The sequence below is a fragment of the Lingula anatina genome, chromosome 2 (genome assembly GCF_051362555.1).
Source record: "Lingula anatina isolate TDL-2025a chromosome 2, LinAna3.0, whole genome shotgun sequence".
NCBI classification, from domain to species: domain Eukaryota; kingdom Metazoa; phylum Brachiopoda; class Lingulata; order Lingulida; family Lingulidae; genus Lingula; species Lingula anatina.
Window position 1 is genome coordinate 32395847 of NC_141768.1, and position 20454 is coordinate 32416300.

Consider the following 20454-nt stretch of genomic DNA (forward strand, 5'->3'; position numbering starts at 1 on the left):
ACAAGCTGTAAGGGGGTAATTAACTTTCGTGTCCGCCCGGCTGACAGCTATTTAGCGTGAACCCCCAGGGAGTTAGGTCGATCTAAAGTAGATGGATCTAATCTCTGGAAATGGGCTCTAAGAGTCCACAATCTCATTTACTCAGTATCGCAGGTAAGCTAAAGCTGCACGTGCGTTTGAATTCATCAAGCGTCTTTATCACAAAGCACTTATTACCATTTTTCGATTGTCGTTAAAAAGCAAACGCCAAGATCAAATGACTAATTTTAGTATTAAACTGGTATTATTTAATCACCACAGCACCAAGAACGTAAACTTATTTTAAAATAAATGATCAAAATTAAAAGAATTAATTCTGCTAACAATTAAAGGGCCTTTGCCAGCAGCTGCATGGAAATAGCCAGACCAATTCTCTGATCTATAGGTCAAAGCGTGCAAGCTGTCTTACTCGAACGATTTTATAAATTACCCCAGCTGTCACATCGCCCATTATAGATGTCATGAAAACGTTTATTATCCAAAATCTAGAACCGCTTTAGTGACTTTGGTCAGGGACATAGAAGAAAACACCTCTCATTTTTCAAATTACGCAACGTCTTGCTTTCTTTGCCTACGGGATTTATCTGTCTATATTCACAATTTTCCGCCCCCACAATTTGAAAAAAATAAAATGGGCATATGCTGGACTCTCTTCTTGCCCACACTTTTAAACATAGAAAAAAAGCATTAGAACAAAAACTTCAGTCCTGTCTAAAACTGACCACAATGTATCTGGTCAATAAATATTTGCTAGTTAAAATTCTTAGCACAACAAAATTATTAGATCATTACATCCAAACCGATAAAAATTGAGCAAATATGAGGTTTTATAGTGAATGTCATGTTATTCTTGCAATAGTTCATGATAAGTCTCATCTTTCGCAATAGGGCACTGTATACTGTAACATTTTTTCTTGAGATTTATTTAGTTTCAGAATGGGACTTTTTGTGTCGGTTCGCAATCGTCGCATCTCGTCTGCTTCGGCTTTCTCGGCGGTCCGTGTTCTCTGTCTCCTCATAGATAGAGGGCGCACGTTATCTTCACTCATGTGCTCAAAAAGTGCTCGAATATCGGCGGTTATTTCCCTGAAAGGAGAAGAAAGCTATGTACTTTGGTTCGTGGAATCGAGGAGTTTCTGTTGACACTCCTTGGTGGAATGCAACAAAACATTTCACTTAGCTGTTTTCCAGAGTATCCACACAAATAAAATAATGGTACTTGTCAAACTTTAATAAAACTTTCATTCTTTTTGTTGATGTAGTGCACATGACCTCACAGCAAAATTATGACAAAGAGATATTCTAATGACTTCATTAACTTTCCTTACCGGTTAAGGGCGTCGTACAATGTTGGTAAGAGAGGAATGGTGTCCATGGCTGCAACTCGCTGTGCAACCTTACTAAGAGGTCTGCGGGACCAAAAGTTTGGATCTTCGGACATCAGTTGCTGTAAAAGATAAAAAAAGATCATGAACCATTAAAAATGAAAGTTTACTAAACGAAAGCATACATAGTCCTACAAGTATACTCCTTGCTACTCTTACAACGCAAAAACTGCAACTGCCCCCTGATGAAAATTCATCTGTGTAGTCTGTTGATTATCTTATGACATGTTCTTTTAACACAATTCACAGGCTAAGGCAAGTAAATGCATTTAATACTTGTTGCTGCCGATCCGCGTTTTTACCAGGACTAGAATGTTTGAACCCCTGCTCCATCTTCTATGCTGGCTGTGTGTGTGTGTGTGTGTGTGTGTGTGGGGGGGGGGGGGGGGGGACCAGTAATTTTGTCTTCTTCTTCTATTATCTAAAAATGTATCCTTGCCAAACCCGAACCCCCACACTGGGCAACATATTAGATACACCAATGCTGATGCAAAGACCGTGCATAAGGAACTTTTACTTTAAATAACTGTGCTCTTACCCTAGTTGCTGGGTCGATGTCCTCCTTAACGCCGCCGTACTTCACGTAAGCGTCACGCACGTGAATAAAACGTGGCGGGAGTCCTTGCGTTTGCATAATAAGGGAGTACGCCACCTATGAAATAAGACGTCAAATCAGTTTTCGATACTGAATTCAGTGAGTGGATCTACCTTTAATTCAAGTTATGAACAAACGTCGTCTTGAAACAGTTTTATTAAATCATCACTTCACCCAACACTGATATTGTATGTACGTTTTATGAACAACCTCATCATTTTAAAAATAAATAAATGAAGCAATAAATGAGTAAGTAAAAATGAAAATATTGAAAATGTATTGGATCCTAGCTCGCACTTGGCAGCATCGGAGAAACATTTCATTCTTTCTTTTCAGTTTCTAGGATGTCTCCCATTGTTTTTTTAATTGAAAAGGGCCGGCAACATTTTTGCATTGGATCCGCAGGTGACAAGTTAGATGTACTTTAATTTGGCTTAAAAAAGAATAGCAAAATCAGCCGAGGAACCCTTGTCAACAATTTGTCTCATCTAAGTTGTCTATTTAATGGCCTAGATGAGTACTGCTTAGCAATAAACCAGACCAGAAAACTATCTATCTATTATTCCTTTCATGCGCTCCACGTAAAAACTCCATTGAGTACAAAGGAATTTAATAAAATTGCAGAAAAACTGTTGACGCGCACTAATATAGTTCCTTAAAAGTCAACAAAACACGGCACACACTTAAAACTACTTAAAGTCACGAAAAACAGGTTACCTGTGTGTCAAATACGTTTTGTATCCGCACCCCAAACTGTCTTCGAAGAGCGAGGTTAAACTCGTTGCCGTCGTGGAGTACCTAAAATCAGGAGGAAGATTCTTAAAACACAATTGAATTGAAATCACTCATATAATTTTGTTCAATACACACAATTCTTTTTTTCTAACATAAACGTGGAGAGTTTTTTAATCCAAACAAAGGATGCGACTATAATTTTTTTCTATCTCAATGACTTAATAAAAAACGTTGTTTGCTCTGATTGGAAATATATCAAAGATTTCGAAACTTTGATTCAGACTTGACGTTGGCATATTTGTTGCTTGATCTTATTTCATTTACTGAATAGAGCCATAACAGACGTCACCTCATGATACAAAATAAACCAACCAATGCAACCCCATCATCACAAGACAAAGTCAGAACAGTACCTTTTTTAATTCCTTTGACTGTAGCACACGCCCTACTCCTCCGCTGATCATCAAATCTCTGTTTTTTCTGATGTCAAAGATGAAAACTTCTCCATGCAATGTGACGACTGTCACCAAAGTAATTGTCTCTGGAATTGGAGTATAAGTTTTTTTTAAATGCGTCTATAAAAATCAATGTGCATTCCGTATCAATTTGTTAATACATGTATGAACTTTGTATTACACCCAACGTGAAAAGGGGGGGGGGGCTATCTGCACAGGTGAGAAAAGATACACTCTGTGGTCCACAGAGACACGTATCACATACCTAAATCTTCCCTAAATTGCACCATTTAAAAAAAAAACTCCCCTCTTACCGAAAGTTGTAAGCTACTACATCTCTTGGAGAAAAGTGGAGGATTAATTTTTAAGTCCTCTCCTCATGCGTCTTAAATCCACCGGTGATACGAATTTATTTATTCTATAAAAGACATCCATTATTTTAACAGAATGTCTTTACTAAATGCATGTGAAAATGTATTTTGAAAGCACTATTTGTACATGGATTTCCTTCCAATTCCACATTGTAAGAATAATTGAAAGAATAATACTCAGAAACCAAATGATAATACATGTGAAAATGTATTTTGAAAGCCATTATTTGTGCATGGATTTCCTTCCAGTTCCACATTGTAAGAATAATTGAGATCATTTGTTTTAAACTCCCAAACGCTTACCTAAGTTATTGAATGGGACTCCTTTGCCGCTCACCCCAATGATAGGAGGATCCAACATCAATATTCTTCTCACCACATCGTTGGCAACTGACAACTTCGTTATCACTTTAATTTTGGTGTACATGGCACTAAGATGAACAGCCGGATGCTGCAATTACCAAAGAGAATAATAAAGAAAACACAGGTTGCCTTAAAACACAGGTGCAACGCAAAAACTCAATTAATTTTAACAAACGATTAGTGTGATGGGAAGGTAAACAGTTTCTGTGGCGGCCGAAGAATGGAAGAGCCGATGTACCCTTGGCGAGTAATTCGGTTTTGTTTGGACCCGTTTTTAGAATAAGAGAAGAGAGAAAAGTCCAAAGCGTCAATTCCACTGGTTTATTTTTTCTCTTTAAAAACTCAGAAACCAAATGATAAAGACACATTCAATGTCACCAAAGTTCACGTGTATTAGCATTGTTTTGTGACACATTGAATAATGTCGTCATCACGAACACAGCTTGAATCCATCACTGGCTGGGTGTAGAGTGACAGTTTACATTTCCTGCATTACACAAAGTGTGTGGAAACAGTAGTGCCGTTTGATACAGATGGCGTGATTCATACAAACTAAGAGAAAAGAACCAGCAAAAACGGGTCCAGACCAATAAATCTTAGCCTCCCCTATATGCCAGACTTTTATAAAACTGAGTTGCTTCAGTTGATCAAATCTGATCTTGTTATTCACTTAAGCTGTTGTAATTAGAGGGAATATAACATGCACTTGTATTGCCAGTGAAAAAGGACACAATCCAGATAGAGAACAAATTTTAAGCTACAGTCATTAGAACTAGGGTTGTGGTCTGGTGTACATATCAAGACACAACTCTCAGGAAATATACGAAACACCTTGATATTCAACTCTCATATATATGCAAAACTGCTGTTGCACAAGAGATACCGTAGAATGTGAAACACTGGTTTAGTTTGGGAAATTATGGAGCTAAATACCCGAAAAATATCAAATTGTATTATATTCCAAATTGCTTTTGATCGTGTGCCAAATATTTGAAATTAATTTATACACGTTCTCTAATAGCCACTTCATTTTTTTTCATCTCTTCTATTCTTTCTAGATATAGGCCTACAATACTTCATTCTCTTTTAAGACATGTATAGGACAACTAGACAATACTTTTTGGACCAGAGTACTTTTAAGTTATTTTATATTAAAATATCTAAGGTGTCAGCTGATTCGCTCAGGGTGTCACAGACACCCCCCTATATTCGTTAATGCACAATTTCAACAAATCCTAACAGCATTTATGTTTTTCAGACCTATCTCGATAAATTGTACAGAAAAAATGGGACATCATAATCGAAAACGTGGTAAAACACACATACTCTACCTATTCCACGTATCCTTATACCATCCCGTGGTAGGAAAGTAACAGCGACTGTTGGCCTAAACCTCAGAGACCGCTCTATTCTGTTTACTTCAATGGGTTACTTGCCAATACAGTGAATACTGGGCTACTTTTACACTTGGGTCGATTCTAATTAAATATTCAATGCAGGCACAAAAAGCACGCAAGGTGCTACTTTGATTTTGATATACAAAGGTCCCTTGGGTGTTTGCATTCCCCCTTTCAAGCCAAATGACACGTCAATAATGAAGTGTAGATGTTATCGGGATTGGACGCAATAGATTGAAGGTTGGCTATTCGGTCGCTTAGAGATGGTAAACAGAAGAGGATTCCAGTCTCCACGAGTGGAGAACGCACAACTAACACAGTGGAGGCAAAGAAATTGTGTGGGCCGATCTATGTACACACTGATCTGAACGTTAGGATGTCACATATGTAAGAAAACAATAAGTTATGAAGTTATGCTGCCATACAAATACACGTACATTTTGCTTTAGCAAATACTTGTATGTTACACTGCTAGGTCCATTAGATAAAAAAAAAATTATTCATTAAAAGTTTTATTTTCACAAAAAAGTTTTGATATACAAAAACTTCTTTAAAACATCTACTTTGAGCTTTTTGGTCAGCTTTTACGGTTAAAACACATACTTTGAGCTTTTTGGTCAGCTTTTGGTCAACTTACAGACATGGCCAGTAAATCGTCTATAAACAACCTTTGTTGGTTCTGATATATCATATCTATGCTCTTACAGTAGTCAACATTACTTCAGTTGAGAAACTGTAGGAAGATAGTAGGTAGAAGATGTTAGAAGAAAGACAGCCAGAGAATGCTGTCAGGGTTAAAAAGCACTGTGAAGCAAATCAGGACTTATCATTACTTGTGCTGCAGGTCCTACAGCTGTTGTGTCGGTAAAATAAAACCAGATAATTAAATGAACTATAAAATACCTATTTCAATTAATAACTCTAGCAACATAGGAACGTAGACTAAGAACATAGAGGTAAGAAGAATACCTTAACAGAACAAAGATATCATGAGCCAACACTGATAAATTAAAAAACACATTTACTATGACTAACACTAACATACTTTGCATTGTTCATTCAATATCCTTTTAAAGGATAAATTATATAGTCTAAACTTAGCTGACAAGCATCTTACTGACTGTTTTTGGCCAATTTGACTATTGAAATAGTTTTAAACTGCAGAAGAATCCTCTTCACCATTTCTAAAGTATAAATACTACAATTATACTCCAAATCATAGCATTTCTACGCAAATGCTACAGTAATGTAATTTTTGTTGCAATTTTTATAAATATTAACTTTAAAAATCTATGGCATCTTTCTTGAAATCAATTGTGTAATAGCAATGGATCAGCGCATGAAATATACAAGATCATTACAAAGAAATTCTTAAGTTTTCCATCAAATGATGATTTGATGTATAGTTTAATATCAAGAGTTTTTCAAGAGTCGTGGAAGACAATGTATAAATAAGAAAAACACCACGTCTTATTCCTAGTGGTGAACTCCTGATCTCCCAGAGAATGGGGACTATCTGCAGAGATAATGTTGGAAGGTCTTAGAAAACTGTGTCATATCCCCTTGAACTTGGCACATTATTCCATGTTCATGGCTCAGGAAGCATCTAATCTGCGTGACTGTTACTTTTTAGTTTTGTCTTTTTACTGTAAATAGCTTCAGTAAATGGCCTGGAAAAAAAAGGAGAAACTTAAGTCATTTAATAAGAAAATTTAACTTTTCTTACTGACATTTATAATTTAGTTCTTACACAAATAGGTTTACATTTTTTCATTTAATAATGCGTCAATAAGTTCCATAACACATTTGTTAAAAGAAATATAAGGAAGTAGAAAAACCTTGGGTATGAGCAAATACCTAAAACATTTTTATATCCATTTTGTTACTAAAAAAATGCTCAAGTTTTTGCAGCATTTTTTGACTTATTTAAATGAGACTTACCCTTCAAACATGATAACAATCTTGTAAGACACAGCAACCCAGAGAGTGAGCAAGAGACCTGCATGGCTAGCTTGTCTGGAAGACAAAAATTTAGATTTTATTTTCTTACTTTGGATCTGGCCTCCCCCCCCCCCCCCCCCCCCCCCCCACAAATTCCAAACTGAATTTATTCAGTTCTGTTCTTGCATTAATAAATGCGCCACCACTTAACAACACAGCAATGATTACACATGCCCGCACTTTTTAGTTTCAGCAGAGACATTTTAGTGCAATATTATAATTTCCACAAAAACCACCAAAAACCAGTAACATCCATAGGTTCCTGATAGGATGTAACACACTTAACAAAGTGCTTAAGGTAATTTACTTTAAAAAATAACTGAATAACTAACTAAATATTATAAAATGAATAATTTTTAATTCTGAAAAATTACTCTTTTTCACTAAAACAAAACAAACACATGCCAGTGTGTCATCAACAATCACTTACATAAGAGCTACACCAAAGAAATTCATAGTCGATCCCCAATACATAGGGTTGTCCATTATGTTAAACGGGAAACTGGTCACTTTTTCATCAAGCAAAATACCAAAATAATCTCCTACAAAATAAAAATAGAGATATTGAACATTCATAAGGTACATATATTCAAATTAGCATAAACAATGACAATGGTGCATTTAAAAAGATATGAAGTTACTTTGATACAACCTTTACAGGGAGCAATTAATCCAGACCAACACACACACACACACAAAAAAAAACCTAGCCTCATTCCCTGATGAAGATGTTCTGCTAGACATCGAAACATTGGAGGTAAAAACTACTTCAATACTAAGCTGTTGACTGAAGAAAAATCACTTCATTCAGTCACATCAGAGTTTTGTTTACTAAAAAAAAATCTCAGGGCTGGATCATGAAGACTTTACAAATTTCAAAAAGTTACACCAACCTAAAAATGTCCCTGTGACTCCCAAAGTGAAGAAGCTAGTCAACACCAGCATGCTCCCTACTAGTACAGATACATATCCTGACCAGAGAATCCAGTTACTAAATAACTCAGGAGACTTGGGCTGACTTTGAAGAGCTAGTCTGTACCTAGAAACAAGATAATTTGTTTTGTTAATGCTTTCATGTGTTTGTTAATTAAAGTCATCCCTGGGACAGTTTATTTTCTATGTTGACGCTTACATTTCATTTTCAGTTCGATCTTAAAAAATAAATTCTTTATCTATAAATATTTACGCATAAGTAAATGAGTTGATGCATGGCCAGTAAATCAGAGATAATAACATAAGGAGGTGCACAGTAAATAATAATCTTCAATATGTCAAATTTGATTATGGAAAAAAAATCAGTGCACAGATAAAAAGACATTTTAAAGCCTAACCTCCCATCTCTGTAAATGCCAAGAAAAAATATCATAACTGCCAGGACATAACATCCAATGTATGGGGACCCAAACAGTCTGCTGAGCTTGTGGGTTCTGTATTCCCATCTGGCCACCTGGAGAATAAAAGATCAGAAAACATAATATGATTATCAAATGCCATATTCATATCAAATTGGCAAAGGATTTTTGCCTATGTCAAGGATGTAATCTGAAGTCTCTAATTGTGTCTTCAAAAAGACAAGGTCTGTAGAAATATTAAAAGTTTTATATTTTTCCCTTTTTTAAAATTCAATTTTTTTCATGCTCCAATAAATGCATATGCATGTATATGTTCAATAACAGACAAGTGAAACAAGGCAGCAAAGCTGTCAAATGTACAGACAAAAAACAGGAAATAACTATGCACAAAATAGGCTACTGTCAATTCTGATGCAAAAATACATTATGTTAAACTGCAAATTCAACATCAAATTTTAATTATCCTCAACAGGTAATACCAATGTAATTGAAATATGTGACAAGTTTACACTTTGAAAATGTATAACTTCCAGAAAAAGAAGTCACTTAGACTGCTTTGCCAACTCAGACTGCATTTTAGTCCTGTATTTCTTTTTTGAAAGTTTGGCAATCATAAGTAACATGGTTTTCCCATAATGGTCATCATGGCAGCAGCACCCAAAATTGTGTTTTCTTCTATTCTGATGCAATATTACATAATGGTTAACAGCATAATGACCGTCAATTTTTAATAATAAAATATACATATCATGGATTTTCAGAAAATGTGACTAGCATGGGTCTTCAAGCCCGTGGAACTTCAAAGTCACACCTTGAAAATGCCAATATGTGAAAAATTAAATTTTCACAAAATAACTGTTTGACTGGCAGTAAGAATTACCAAACAGACTGTATTTCCTACTGAAGCTGTATTTTAGTCCCATGTTTCTTTCCTGTAAGTTTGAGAACAGTAAATGACATGGTTTTTCTTAAATGGTCATCATGGGAGCAGTGCCCAAAATAGTTTTTTTTTTCAAATTTTGATGCAATATTACATAATGTTTAACAGCATAATGACCATCAACTTTAATAATAAAATATTAGTATTATGGATATTCAGAAAATGTGACTAGCAAAGGTCTTCAGGCCCATGGAACTTCAAAGTCACAACTTGAAAGTGCCAAAATGTAAACGAGACAGCACTGTTCTGAAATGTTCTTTTTTTCCATTTTTAACAATTTTTAACATAAAACAAAATTAACAGTTTTCTGCTGTTTTTATATGATCAACTAAGAAAATTGATGAGATGGGAAAAATATCAACAGAGCAGTGTTAAATGTCCAATCTCTTCCATTCTGAGATTCTGAACATAGTGAATGATTGAATCTGACAAACTGCAATGATATGAGTTTATTTCCATTTTTGAAACTTTATTACACAATACACGATAACAAGTTTACCATCATTTTTACATAATCAACTAATAATGTTGTAAAATTGCAGGAAATGCCAAACAAACACTTTTACGTATCTTATTAGTTCAATAATGAAACTGTTTACATGCCTAAGAATTAAATCTGAGGAAATGTGAAAAAACTGCATTTCTTTAAAATAATGGCCCGATTATGCTGATTTTTTAACTCAACCTGCGTTTTAGCAGGAATGACCACTCCTGTGAGTTTAATGACAATTGGCCCATCTGTTTTTCTTATATTGTGTTTACAGTGTTGCATATATGCTGAAAAGTGAAAAAAAAAGCATAACTACTAAAATAGTGGCCCGATCATGCCGATTTTTGAACTTGACCTGCGTTATAGTAAGATCGATTACTCCTGTGAGTTTCATGACAAAAAGCTTATCGGTTTTCCTTGAAATGTGTTTACAGTGTTGCATATATGCTGAAAAGTGAAAAAACAGCATAACTTCTACATTAATGGCCCGATCATGCTGATTTTCGAACTTGACCTGCATTTTATGAATATTCATCAGCTCTGTAAATATACAGCCAAAAAGTAAAACTGCCTTCCACTTATCGTGTTTACAATGAAAGTGCATGGCGCCGGCGACAGCGACAGTGACAGCAACGACGGCGACGACAGACGCAGGTGATGGCAATATGTACAGACACATCTGTACATATTAACTGTACTGTTTGAGAACAGTAAGTGACATAGTTTTTCTTAAATGGTCATCATGGGAGCAGTGCCCAAAATAGGTTTTTTTCAAATTTCGATGCAATATTACATAATGTTTAACAGCATAATGATCATCAATTTTTAATAATAAAATATTAGTATCATGGACAAATAGTAAACTTGACTAACAAAGGTTTTTAGGCCGATGGAACTTCAAAGTCACGCCTTAAAGATGCCAAAATGTAAACAAGACTGCACTGTTCTGAAATGGGTTTATTTCCATTTTTAACACTTTTTTAACATAAAACAAAATTAATAGGTTACTGCCATTTTTATAAGATCAACTAAGAAAATTGATGAGATGTGAAAAATATCAATAGAACAGTGTTTAATGTCCAATTTCTTCCATTCTGAGATTCTGAACATAGTGAATGATTGAATCTGACAAACTGCAATGATATGAGTTTATTTCCATTTTTGACACTTTATTACACAATACACGATAACAAGTTTACCATCATTTTTACATAATCAACTAACAATGTTGTAAAGATGCAGGAAATGTCAAACAAACACTTTTATGTATCTTATTACTTAAATAATAAGGCTATTAACATGCCTAAGAATTAAATCTGAGGAAATCTGAAGAAATGTGAAAAAACAGCATAACTTCTAAAATAATGCCCCGATTATGCTGATTTTCGAACTCAACCTGCGTTTTAGTAAGACTGACCATTCCTGTGAGTTTAATGACAATTGGGCTTTCTGTTTTTCTTATATTGTGTTTACAGTGTTGCATATATGCTGAACAATGAAAAAACCGCATTACTACTAAAATAGTGGCCCGATCATGCTGATTTTCGAACTTGACCTGCGTTTTAGTAAGATTGATTACTCCTGTGAGTTTCATGACAACAGGCCTAACGGTTTTCCTTAGAATGTGTTTACAAGGTTGCATATATGCTGAAAAGTGAAAAAACAGCATAACTTCTACAATAATGGCCCGATCATGCTGATTTTCGAACTTGACCTGCGTTTTATGAATATTCATCAGCTCTGTAAATATAAAGCCAAAAAGTAAAACTGCCTTCCACTTATCGTGTTTACAAGGAAAGTGCACGGCGACGGCATCGGCATCGGCATCGCCATCGGCATCGGCATCGGCATCGGCGACGACAGACGCAGGTGATGGCAATATGTACAGACACATCTGTGTCTGTACATAAAAATGCTTGTTAACACAGAATATAAGTACACTAACACAATTAACATACATGTGTATTGTACAAGATAGTAAGATAAAATTTAACAAAAGTATAAAAAATAAACAGATATATAAATAAACAGTTACAAAATTATAAACAATTAAGAAGCCACCAAAGGCCAATATTTCTTTCTTTGGTTCAAATGATATTAATGAAAAAGTATATGTTTTATCAAAGTTTCGCTTTTCAAACCAACTCAAAATTGTCAAATTGGTCTTTTTGACTTGAAATCATCTTTTTCAATCCCCACACCTTTAGTACTTGTTATCTAGGGTTCACTACTGAAGCTTTTTCCACTGGCTTTACTTCATTTAAAAAGTGTAGCTAACTTTAGTATACTGTAAAATACTATGTATTACATCCAAATTATGTTACTGATTTGTACTTGACAAATCACTTCAGAGAACAAAATTTGCTAACACATTCAAAGTTAGAATGAATTATATCTCACAGTTTAAATATCCCATGCCCTCCAAAAGGGATAACAATATAATCTCTTAAAATATAATCAAGGGCCATTCAGAAAACATTTTACAATGCAATAAACACACTGTGTACGATCTAATATCCACTACATATAGAAAGGTGGCATAGCTTGATGAAAATTTAGGCACGGGTTCATATGAATGGTCATGTCCAGTAGAAGCTTAATAAGTTAAACAAATAGCAACAATTAAGTATTTAGAAGTACATTGATTTTTAGGGAAAGTCAATATCACAAAAACTTTGGCTTGGGCATGGGAAAAGGAACATACAACCATTTAACAATTTAAATACCTTAGAAGCAGGAAGCCCTTTGACAAACAATACACAGCAGCAGTTAAAAGATTCCAGAGTACTTCACATAGGCAAGGATATGGTTTTACAGCATAGGGATATATCATAAAATTGGTGTGGGACTGGTAGTTCAATATTTGCTGAATTGAAGTGGCCCCAACAGAATGTTCTTGCTAGCAGTCATGGTAACTTGTTTCATACACCTCTGGACTACTTAAAGGTAAGGGCTTTTCAATTTTCCGCACGACTTATTTCGCAAACATATACCATTTGGTAAAAGACCATTATATATTAAATAGATGTGAAAAAATGTAATACTTTTTATATAACTAAAATATATAAAAGAATGAAAAACTTTTAAAAACTAAATGAACTGGTAGCATAGAAAGAAGATTCATTTTTGTAGTTCCAGTCTAGAGGACATTTCACCAGGTGACACCTACTGAAAACAAAAATGTGAGCAGCATGGCTTTTTATTTCAGAGACAACCATTCAAACAATGCAAATTTTCATGTTTCATTAACAAAAAATAGTCCTGTTGATTGAAAAGTTGGGAAAGTAAAATTTGCTGTGGTTTAAGGCAGTGCTAAGATATGCCAGAGGAGCCCAAGTAAGAGAAATATATATATATATATCAGTTTCTCTCAACTTCAGTATTACAAAGACTGTCCTAAGTTATGTTTTACTATGCACACTAGGGAAGCAATAAAAATTCCTCAGCAGGTCAAAAATTAGCTCGGTTCAAAACACACTTAAATTGATTCCATAACTGAATCAATGGACTGAACTCATTAGTCCTTACAGATATTTTCAATAAAACATTACCCATTAATTAATAAGCAACCATATGCAACTGACATCTTTATCTATTGAAATGTAAAACAAATAAGGATAGATATTTTGTTATAAAGAACAATTACATTATATGCCATTGCAGTCAATGGTGCTTATATGTGGGAGACAATTTACTGAATGGTAGTTTGAACTAAAACAAATATATGCATCTCTTGCACTGCAAAATAAAAGGATTTATTTATAATTTTATTTATTATAATAAAAGGATTATAGCAGAGAATCTTGTTAACTGTAAACGTGCAAAAATATATAATTTCACAAACTTAAAGCAGTACCTCCACTACAAGATGTCTAGCAAGCAAGTCCTGCTAATGCTTGTCTGCTTCAGCTCTTTTATGGCTTTTTGTTGTGATTTATGGTTAAAAATGTTCTCTTTCAAATATCAGTCCACATTTCTACAGCTGCCTGGCCAAAGTAAACATTTTAATATTGAAAATAGCAAAAGCCAAGACCCCTATGTAATACAGTCCTCAATAATAACTCATCTGTTGACTGCACTTTCTCAATGGGCATACCTCAAGAAAATATTTTTATTATATGGGAATAATGAAAATGAAATAATTTCTAATATTTATTATTAGTTTTTGGTCCCTCAATTAATTTGTGGCTAGCAATGGGAGGTGTTCCTTAATTTCATATTTAAAATACCATGGTTAGTTAACCACAAGCACACCAAGGATTAACACTGTGAAGCTATGGGAACATAATTATGTTGCGTCTTTCTTTTTTTTTTTAAGTTGGCTGCTCATTATGAAGATTTACTGTGTTTTATGTTCCATGCCAAATGTGTGGTTCACAGGATTTAATTGATTAATTGTACAAAGAGGAAAAAGTAAGTTAAAACAACTTTGTATGATGCTGAAGTATTTCAAACATTGAGCTAGATAATACAGAATCATAATAATGGACATGGTCATGTACAGCTCTAGAGAGAATATTTTTATGCATACATACTCCAAGGGTCTTTCATTCATCATTTCAGTTGCCTGACTGGACTTTTCATTTCAGAATCACTGTCTAGTGTTTTGGAAAGCATAAAAACCAGTTTCTCACAGGGTTGTACAGTGCTATATCACACCAAGCCAATTGGTCATGGCAGACTCTGGCACACCAAAACCCCAAACAAGAACTCCTCTGAGAAAATTTCAGACCAGTGCTAAAAGGCTGTCAAGTAAGTCTTCTGCTTTTTGCTGCTTATCCACATTGAAATGTTGATGAATCATATTTTATTGGCTAAATAAGTAAACTCAGCAATGATGCAAAAGTCATGGAACTTTGAAAGTAGTTATGGAACTTTGAAAGGAGTTAAAACCAAAAAAAAAAACAAAATATTGTACTTAAATGTATCCAAATGACAATATATTTGATGCATTAAGATTAAACCTATATAAGGTTGTGTGTTTAAAAGAGGGCAGCGAAGATAACTTCTATGGCTCAGTTAGAAAGGTTAAGTCTCAAATAACCAAGTTCTCCAATCTCTCTCTCTTAATATATATATATATATATATATATATATATATATATATATATATATATATATATATATATATATATTACATTCCAAAAGTTAAAAATAAATGACTCAGTAAACAATAAAGTTCTTGTAGTTAATAACTGATGGGCAGTCTGTTGGACGTTATCATTCAAGTTTGATAAATATTATGAGGAGGATATTTACATGTATTTATGTCAACATACTTATAAGTGACAGTTAGACCACACAAATTTCCATCACTCACTTTCTGGGTCATGGGAAAGATACTGGATATACATTAATTTACATAACCACATCACAATATTTTAATATTACATAGATCCAACCAAAAAATTTCAGTTCACTTTGACTAAGAAAGAATGCAATAATAGTATTTTTCTGTAATTTTCAATCTGGCTTAACAGTGGGTGTTTTTAATCTCTAGTACGCTTATGTATTTTTCTTCAAATATGAAAGGCTTCATTCTACACTGAAATTCTGTTTTGAGGCTACTTTTCAAATTATATGACATAAAAAAGAAGTTGAACCCTTATATACTGATCCTGTAGGGCGCGTTCCCAATGAAACTATTGTTCTACATCGACTGATCCAACTCTGCGGGGTGCTGAAAGCAACCAGATTAACTGAATGACACGCCCCTTGAACTTTGTCGAATAGAAGAGCACCCAGCTTACTGGCAGGGTTTTGAAAATGTTCAAAGGAGCATATCTTACCACATTCCAAAATAGCGGGTTGAATCCAATACACAGGGCAGCAACCCACAGGTTAGGGTCTGTGAAGTTGATCCTCAGTCCTGGGACTTCCATCTGATACAAAATAAATAAATTATGATAATAATAAATAAATAATCAATTAAAAATAAAATTGAAAATAATTAGTACATATAGAATGCTATCTCCAGAAATCTAATTCATAGGTATACTCTATTAACTCTACTCTCCACATAACCAAAACCACTCTAACGAAAATGGACAAGACTGATATTCTTTTTTCTTTGAATAAAAATACATAAAAAGTTGTTTTTGTACAATATTTGAACCTATAAATAATCATAATTTACAGGATTTTTTAAAATTTGTTTATTCAAAAGTTATTGTAACTGATGCATTTTTGTGATAAAGCAAACATCTGTTATCCAGCTCTACACTTATACAAATCTTTTTAGTGATAATTTAAAACATGCAAACCTATTGAACTTCATACCTATTGAACCCAGTTATCAAGAATTGACACATTATTTATCACACATAGTAAAACTTGGTGATGATAATGACAATTTTGTCGATACCCTTTATCTTGAAAAAAGTCAAACATTAGTAAAAATTTAAATAAAATTCAATAATTTTTTAAATCTACAATACAGAAGATAGAACACAATGAAAAATAAATGGTCTGAATCATTTTCAGGCAAAACTGAGATTACTGTCACTAAGTGTACAAACCTTTTTAATGCCTAAAGACAAATCAGCAGTGGATGTCAATACTGAGACTATATATCAAATTTAATCCACATGAAGATTAAAACAACTTTTCCAGCACAACACTAAACAATCCTACAGAATATTATAAGGAATATCCTTCATACATCATGGAACAGGTCTTGTATATCCCAAATTTCCCATTCATACACTCTTATCAACTATCGGAAATGATGTCAGTATATGGGGACACAAGTGTATATCTGATAATGTTATGCTGTAATGACCAGAAGCTTAGTGGGTAAAGCCATGGATGGAGAAAGTTAATCGCAAGTACTTAACATGATAAAAATTTTCCACTGACATCTTGCTTATATAATTCTGCCCTATAAACCTTAATAGCTTGATCTGGTATAAAGTAACCTAGTTACAAGGTAACGTCAGCCCTGCTGTCCTGGGGGTGTTTGGACACAGAACAAGGAGATGGAAGGCAACTTGTATGTGAATATACAAGTTAAGATGACTTTTTTGCACAGATCCAGTACCTCTTTAATTTGCAATCTGTCATGGTGACCATTGGAGCTTATAATTCAACAGTCTAAAGTACTAAAAGCAGCTTACGCAGCCATAGAGCAGTAACATGTAAACCGTTACTCATTAGCCTTGGCTTAATCAATCTCTAGATCTGATTATTAATACTTTTCCAAAGTATATAAGGAAGGTGAAATGAAATCAAAATTTCTACAACATTCATTACTTATCAGCAGTCTTAAAATTGATTTACGCTATGTCAAGCGGATGTACAAGGGGGGGGGGGGGTACATCACAACATAAATGCAACCCTTCGCACCGACCCCCTTACTGGTACCTGAACATTTTAGAATACCCATGAACACATGCGACCTTGGAAAATATTAACATTCTGTCGAATACAGAAAAGCTTTCAGACCTAACAGGCATCACACAGAGACACTACATTATGAAGATAGACTGGCCTGGGTGTGTCAATGTATCTTGAGAGTTGGTGTGGGGAAATGCATTTGATACAACGCAAAATGTATTACCTTGCTGAGATCCAGCAAGGACAACTCGTCGCAACACTGCAATCTCTCGTATAGCATTCCCTGGTCGAAACAATCGCCTGTACTCTCAAACGGTCGCTTAAATTACTTCACATCCTCCGCCATAACAAAATATATCGTACTTTCTCGTACTCCGTGACTTGCTGCTGTAAGTAGAAAATTGAGAATCCAAATCAGACCGCTATTGGGATATCATTCTCTCTAAAACGCAAATAATGAGAAAATAATAATAATTTTGCAACAAAACAAGTTTTTTGTGATTCATATTCCACCAATCATTACCAAAATATTTGATTTTGACATTTGTACACATAAAGTAAGCTAATAAATTCTTAATAATAGATACACCCATTGTTGTCTAGAAACAATATGGCGATCTGCCTTACCTGCTAACACAGTTGGATTGCGTGACTAATTACAAGCAAAATGAGCAGCAAGCTTAACGTTAAGGCTACTAGAAAGGAGAGGCCCAGATCATCTGGTTTGTACTCATTATATCCGCTCTGAACATTAATCATGAAAAAAATCTGATTCGTGTAAATTTTTCTTACAACACCCAATTGTGTTTCACATTGTCATTGGTTACTGTCATCACCTGTCTCTTTCAATGATACTGTGCCATCGGATTTAGAGCATATATTTTTTATTGATTTGTCATGGTGCAGGCCTTGCTATTCATTAGCTTCAGTATTTTAATAATAAAACACCACTTCTCGTATGTTTGCATGGAATTACCTCTTGACTGCACAGGAAACTCGTTGACATTTCGGTTGGGTGCCAACATTTCAGAGTGATGCGACCTAAATAAAAAAAAAGAGATCAAATATGAATTGTGATAGACTTACTATTTCCATGAACATGTAAATAAATCATGAACAGTTGATTTACAACAATGGATTATGTTAGTAAATGCAATGGATTGTGTAAAATTATATTTGTGTTTGCCGAGTGTGGTGTGTGTGTACACTGTAAAATATTACTACATGTACAGGTACACTCAGTCACTGATGGCGAGATGCACAATTTATGCACTATATAGTGGAGCTCTATATAGTGGAGGAAATTGGGTATTTTAAACTGGTAATTTGACACTTTCAAATGTTATAATTTCTTAAGTCTGCATGTTAATGTGTGTGCACGAATGATTTTTTCTGTGATAAATGAAAGAGTTGCAGTTGACTGCTCCTTGAAGTGTTGGCAGAATACCAACTTTCCTATCATTTCCTCATTATTTATTGACACCTGCTATTTTTGCTGGTCAGATGGGCCAAATTGCTGCTTATCATTTCACACACCATCTCCTTATATTGTTATGATGTACAGTATAAATATTTATACAATGCAAACCCTTGTTTGTAATTATTAATGATCTATTGTGATAGCATTTAGTTTGTTGCTGGATTGATGTCATGATTTTTATGATATTTTGATTTCAATATGGATGTATCAAATAAAAATTAATATTTAAATATTTTGTGTTTTTTATATTTATTTTATTATATATATATATATATATATATATATATATATATATATATATATATATATATATATATATATATATATATATATATATATGGTTTAAATGAGGGATTTGCAAAAGGTAATAAATAGATGTTGCAGTTGTGATTTGACAATTTTAAGTCAATTGATTTGAAAGTTCATCAACATTGACTATTAATAATTATACAGGTACATGTAGATTTTCTCATTATGCACTAAAGGTATGAAATTGATTTTCTGTTTGATGAATACGATGTTATGGTTATTATCAAGAATGTACATTGTATTACCATTGGTAATCAGCTTTACTAATACTAAGCCACTCTAATTGATACAGTATTTAAGCAGGTTGAGTCAATATGTGTTTCCATAACAGTTGGAAATTGTGTATTATGATGATAGTGAATGCCAATACTCACATTTGAAAACAAGATGAGTTCATTGGCTGCAAGCAGATATGGCAGTAATAGAAAAGTTGCAAGCAGGCTCACAGCTGTCAGAGCAAATAGCAGATTCACAGCCAGCAGAAACAGGAAGTCGTCTGTTGCTTCAAGTATAAGTGAGTTTTTATACTGAACTTTATATTGTAGGATATTATCCAAAGCTAAATAGAAAAAAAATCTATTCATGTGCAGGAAACCTGCATCTATGCCAACTTGAAGTTTACTTTTAAAAGTTTGCATTATGTACTCTTGTGAAGTGTGATGGTATGTTCTCCAAGCAGTCTTATAAAGATTCTCACCTTGTTTTGTTATTCCCACTGTTATTTTGTTCTTCTGTTTTGATGTCACTTATGATGCCCACTTCTCCTCCTCCGGTTTGATGTAATTCTATAATAAAAAATTTAAATTAAATGCATAAATCCATAAAAATAGTAATGGTGCTTTATGAATGATACAGGTTTTAAACCTCATTCCAGATTTAAAGCCTGTGCACCTCAAAATGCTCAAAATGATTTGTTTCAGTCTTTTAGCATTTGTGGTACTATGAAGTAAACTGAAATTTACAGAAAGTATTATGAAGTTTTAGGGAAACAACAAATAGTCATTGGAAATGGATCTGCTCAATACTTGTGTGAGGTATTATAGGGTTTAGCATGGTTTTGTGGCTTTGTTGCAAGTGGTCAACAGGTATGCATTTGTTTGCAATTGACCGCTGTATGACAGTGGGTATTATGGTCAGTTGCCATGAGCTTTCAGTATCTTGTATTTAGATTCTGCAACCTTAAGAATGTGAGGTGCACAGAGATTGA

General features: G+C 34.1%; 3 protein-coding genes across 6 annotated transcripts in view; 1 reads left to right on the forward strand and 2 right to left on the reverse strand.

Moving 5' to 3' along the window:
* Positions 1-252: 252 nt before the first annotated feature.
* LOC106180224 (egalitarian protein homolog) lies at positions 253-5699 on the reverse strand. Of its 2 annotated transcripts, none has more exons than XM_013564139.2 (7): positions 5275-5699; positions 3884-4031; positions 3168-3295; positions 2737-2817; positions 1963-2076; positions 1368-1486; positions 253-1125 (listed from the first exon to the last, which is right to left on the reverse strand). In XM_013564139.2, exons 2-7 carry the CDS (start codon positions 4005-4007, stop codon positions 912-914), a joined length of 780 nt encoding a protein of 259 aa, XP_013419593.1. In that variant the 5' UTR covers positions 4008-4031; positions 5275-5699; the 3' UTR covers positions 253-911. The 2 variants fall into 2 exon arrangements, with proteins under 2 accessions (XP_013419593.1, XP_013419594.1); XM_013564140.2 differs by having other exon boundaries at positions 5270-5699.
* A 645-nt stretch (positions 5700-6344) lies between these two features.
* On the reverse strand, positions 6345-19743 carry LOC106180242 (phosphatidylethanolamine N-methyltransferase-like). Its single transcript, XM_024077062.2, has 9 exons — positions 19622-19743; positions 18435-18499; positions 17682-17845; positions 15913-16005; positions 8673-8788; positions 8235-8380; positions 7772-7883; positions 7282-7356; positions 6345-7010 (listed from the first exon to the last, which is right to left on the reverse strand). The coding sequence occupies exons 3-9, from the start codon at positions 17736-17738 to the stop codon at positions 6947-6949; spliced, it is 663 nt and encodes a 220-aa protein (XP_023932830.2). The 5' UTR covers positions 17739-17845; positions 18435-18499; positions 19622-19743; the 3' UTR covers positions 6345-6946.
* The window catches only part of LOC106180241 (MYCBP-associated protein), a 34489-nt gene continuing 28755 nt past the window's right edge, over positions 14721-20454 (forward strand). Inside the window, exon 1 of one of the 3 annotated variants that reach the window (XM_087003740.1) lies at positions 14721-14875. In XM_087003740.1, coding sequence (XP_086859866.1) covers positions 14797-14875 — 79 coding nt within the window. In that variant the 5' untranslated portion in view covers positions 14721-14796. Of the gene's footprint in view, positions 14876-18028; positions 18181-19619; positions 19762-20454 lie in introns of those variants that run through there. The other 2 variants (XM_087003741.1, XM_087003735.1) reach the window with 2 other exon arrangements.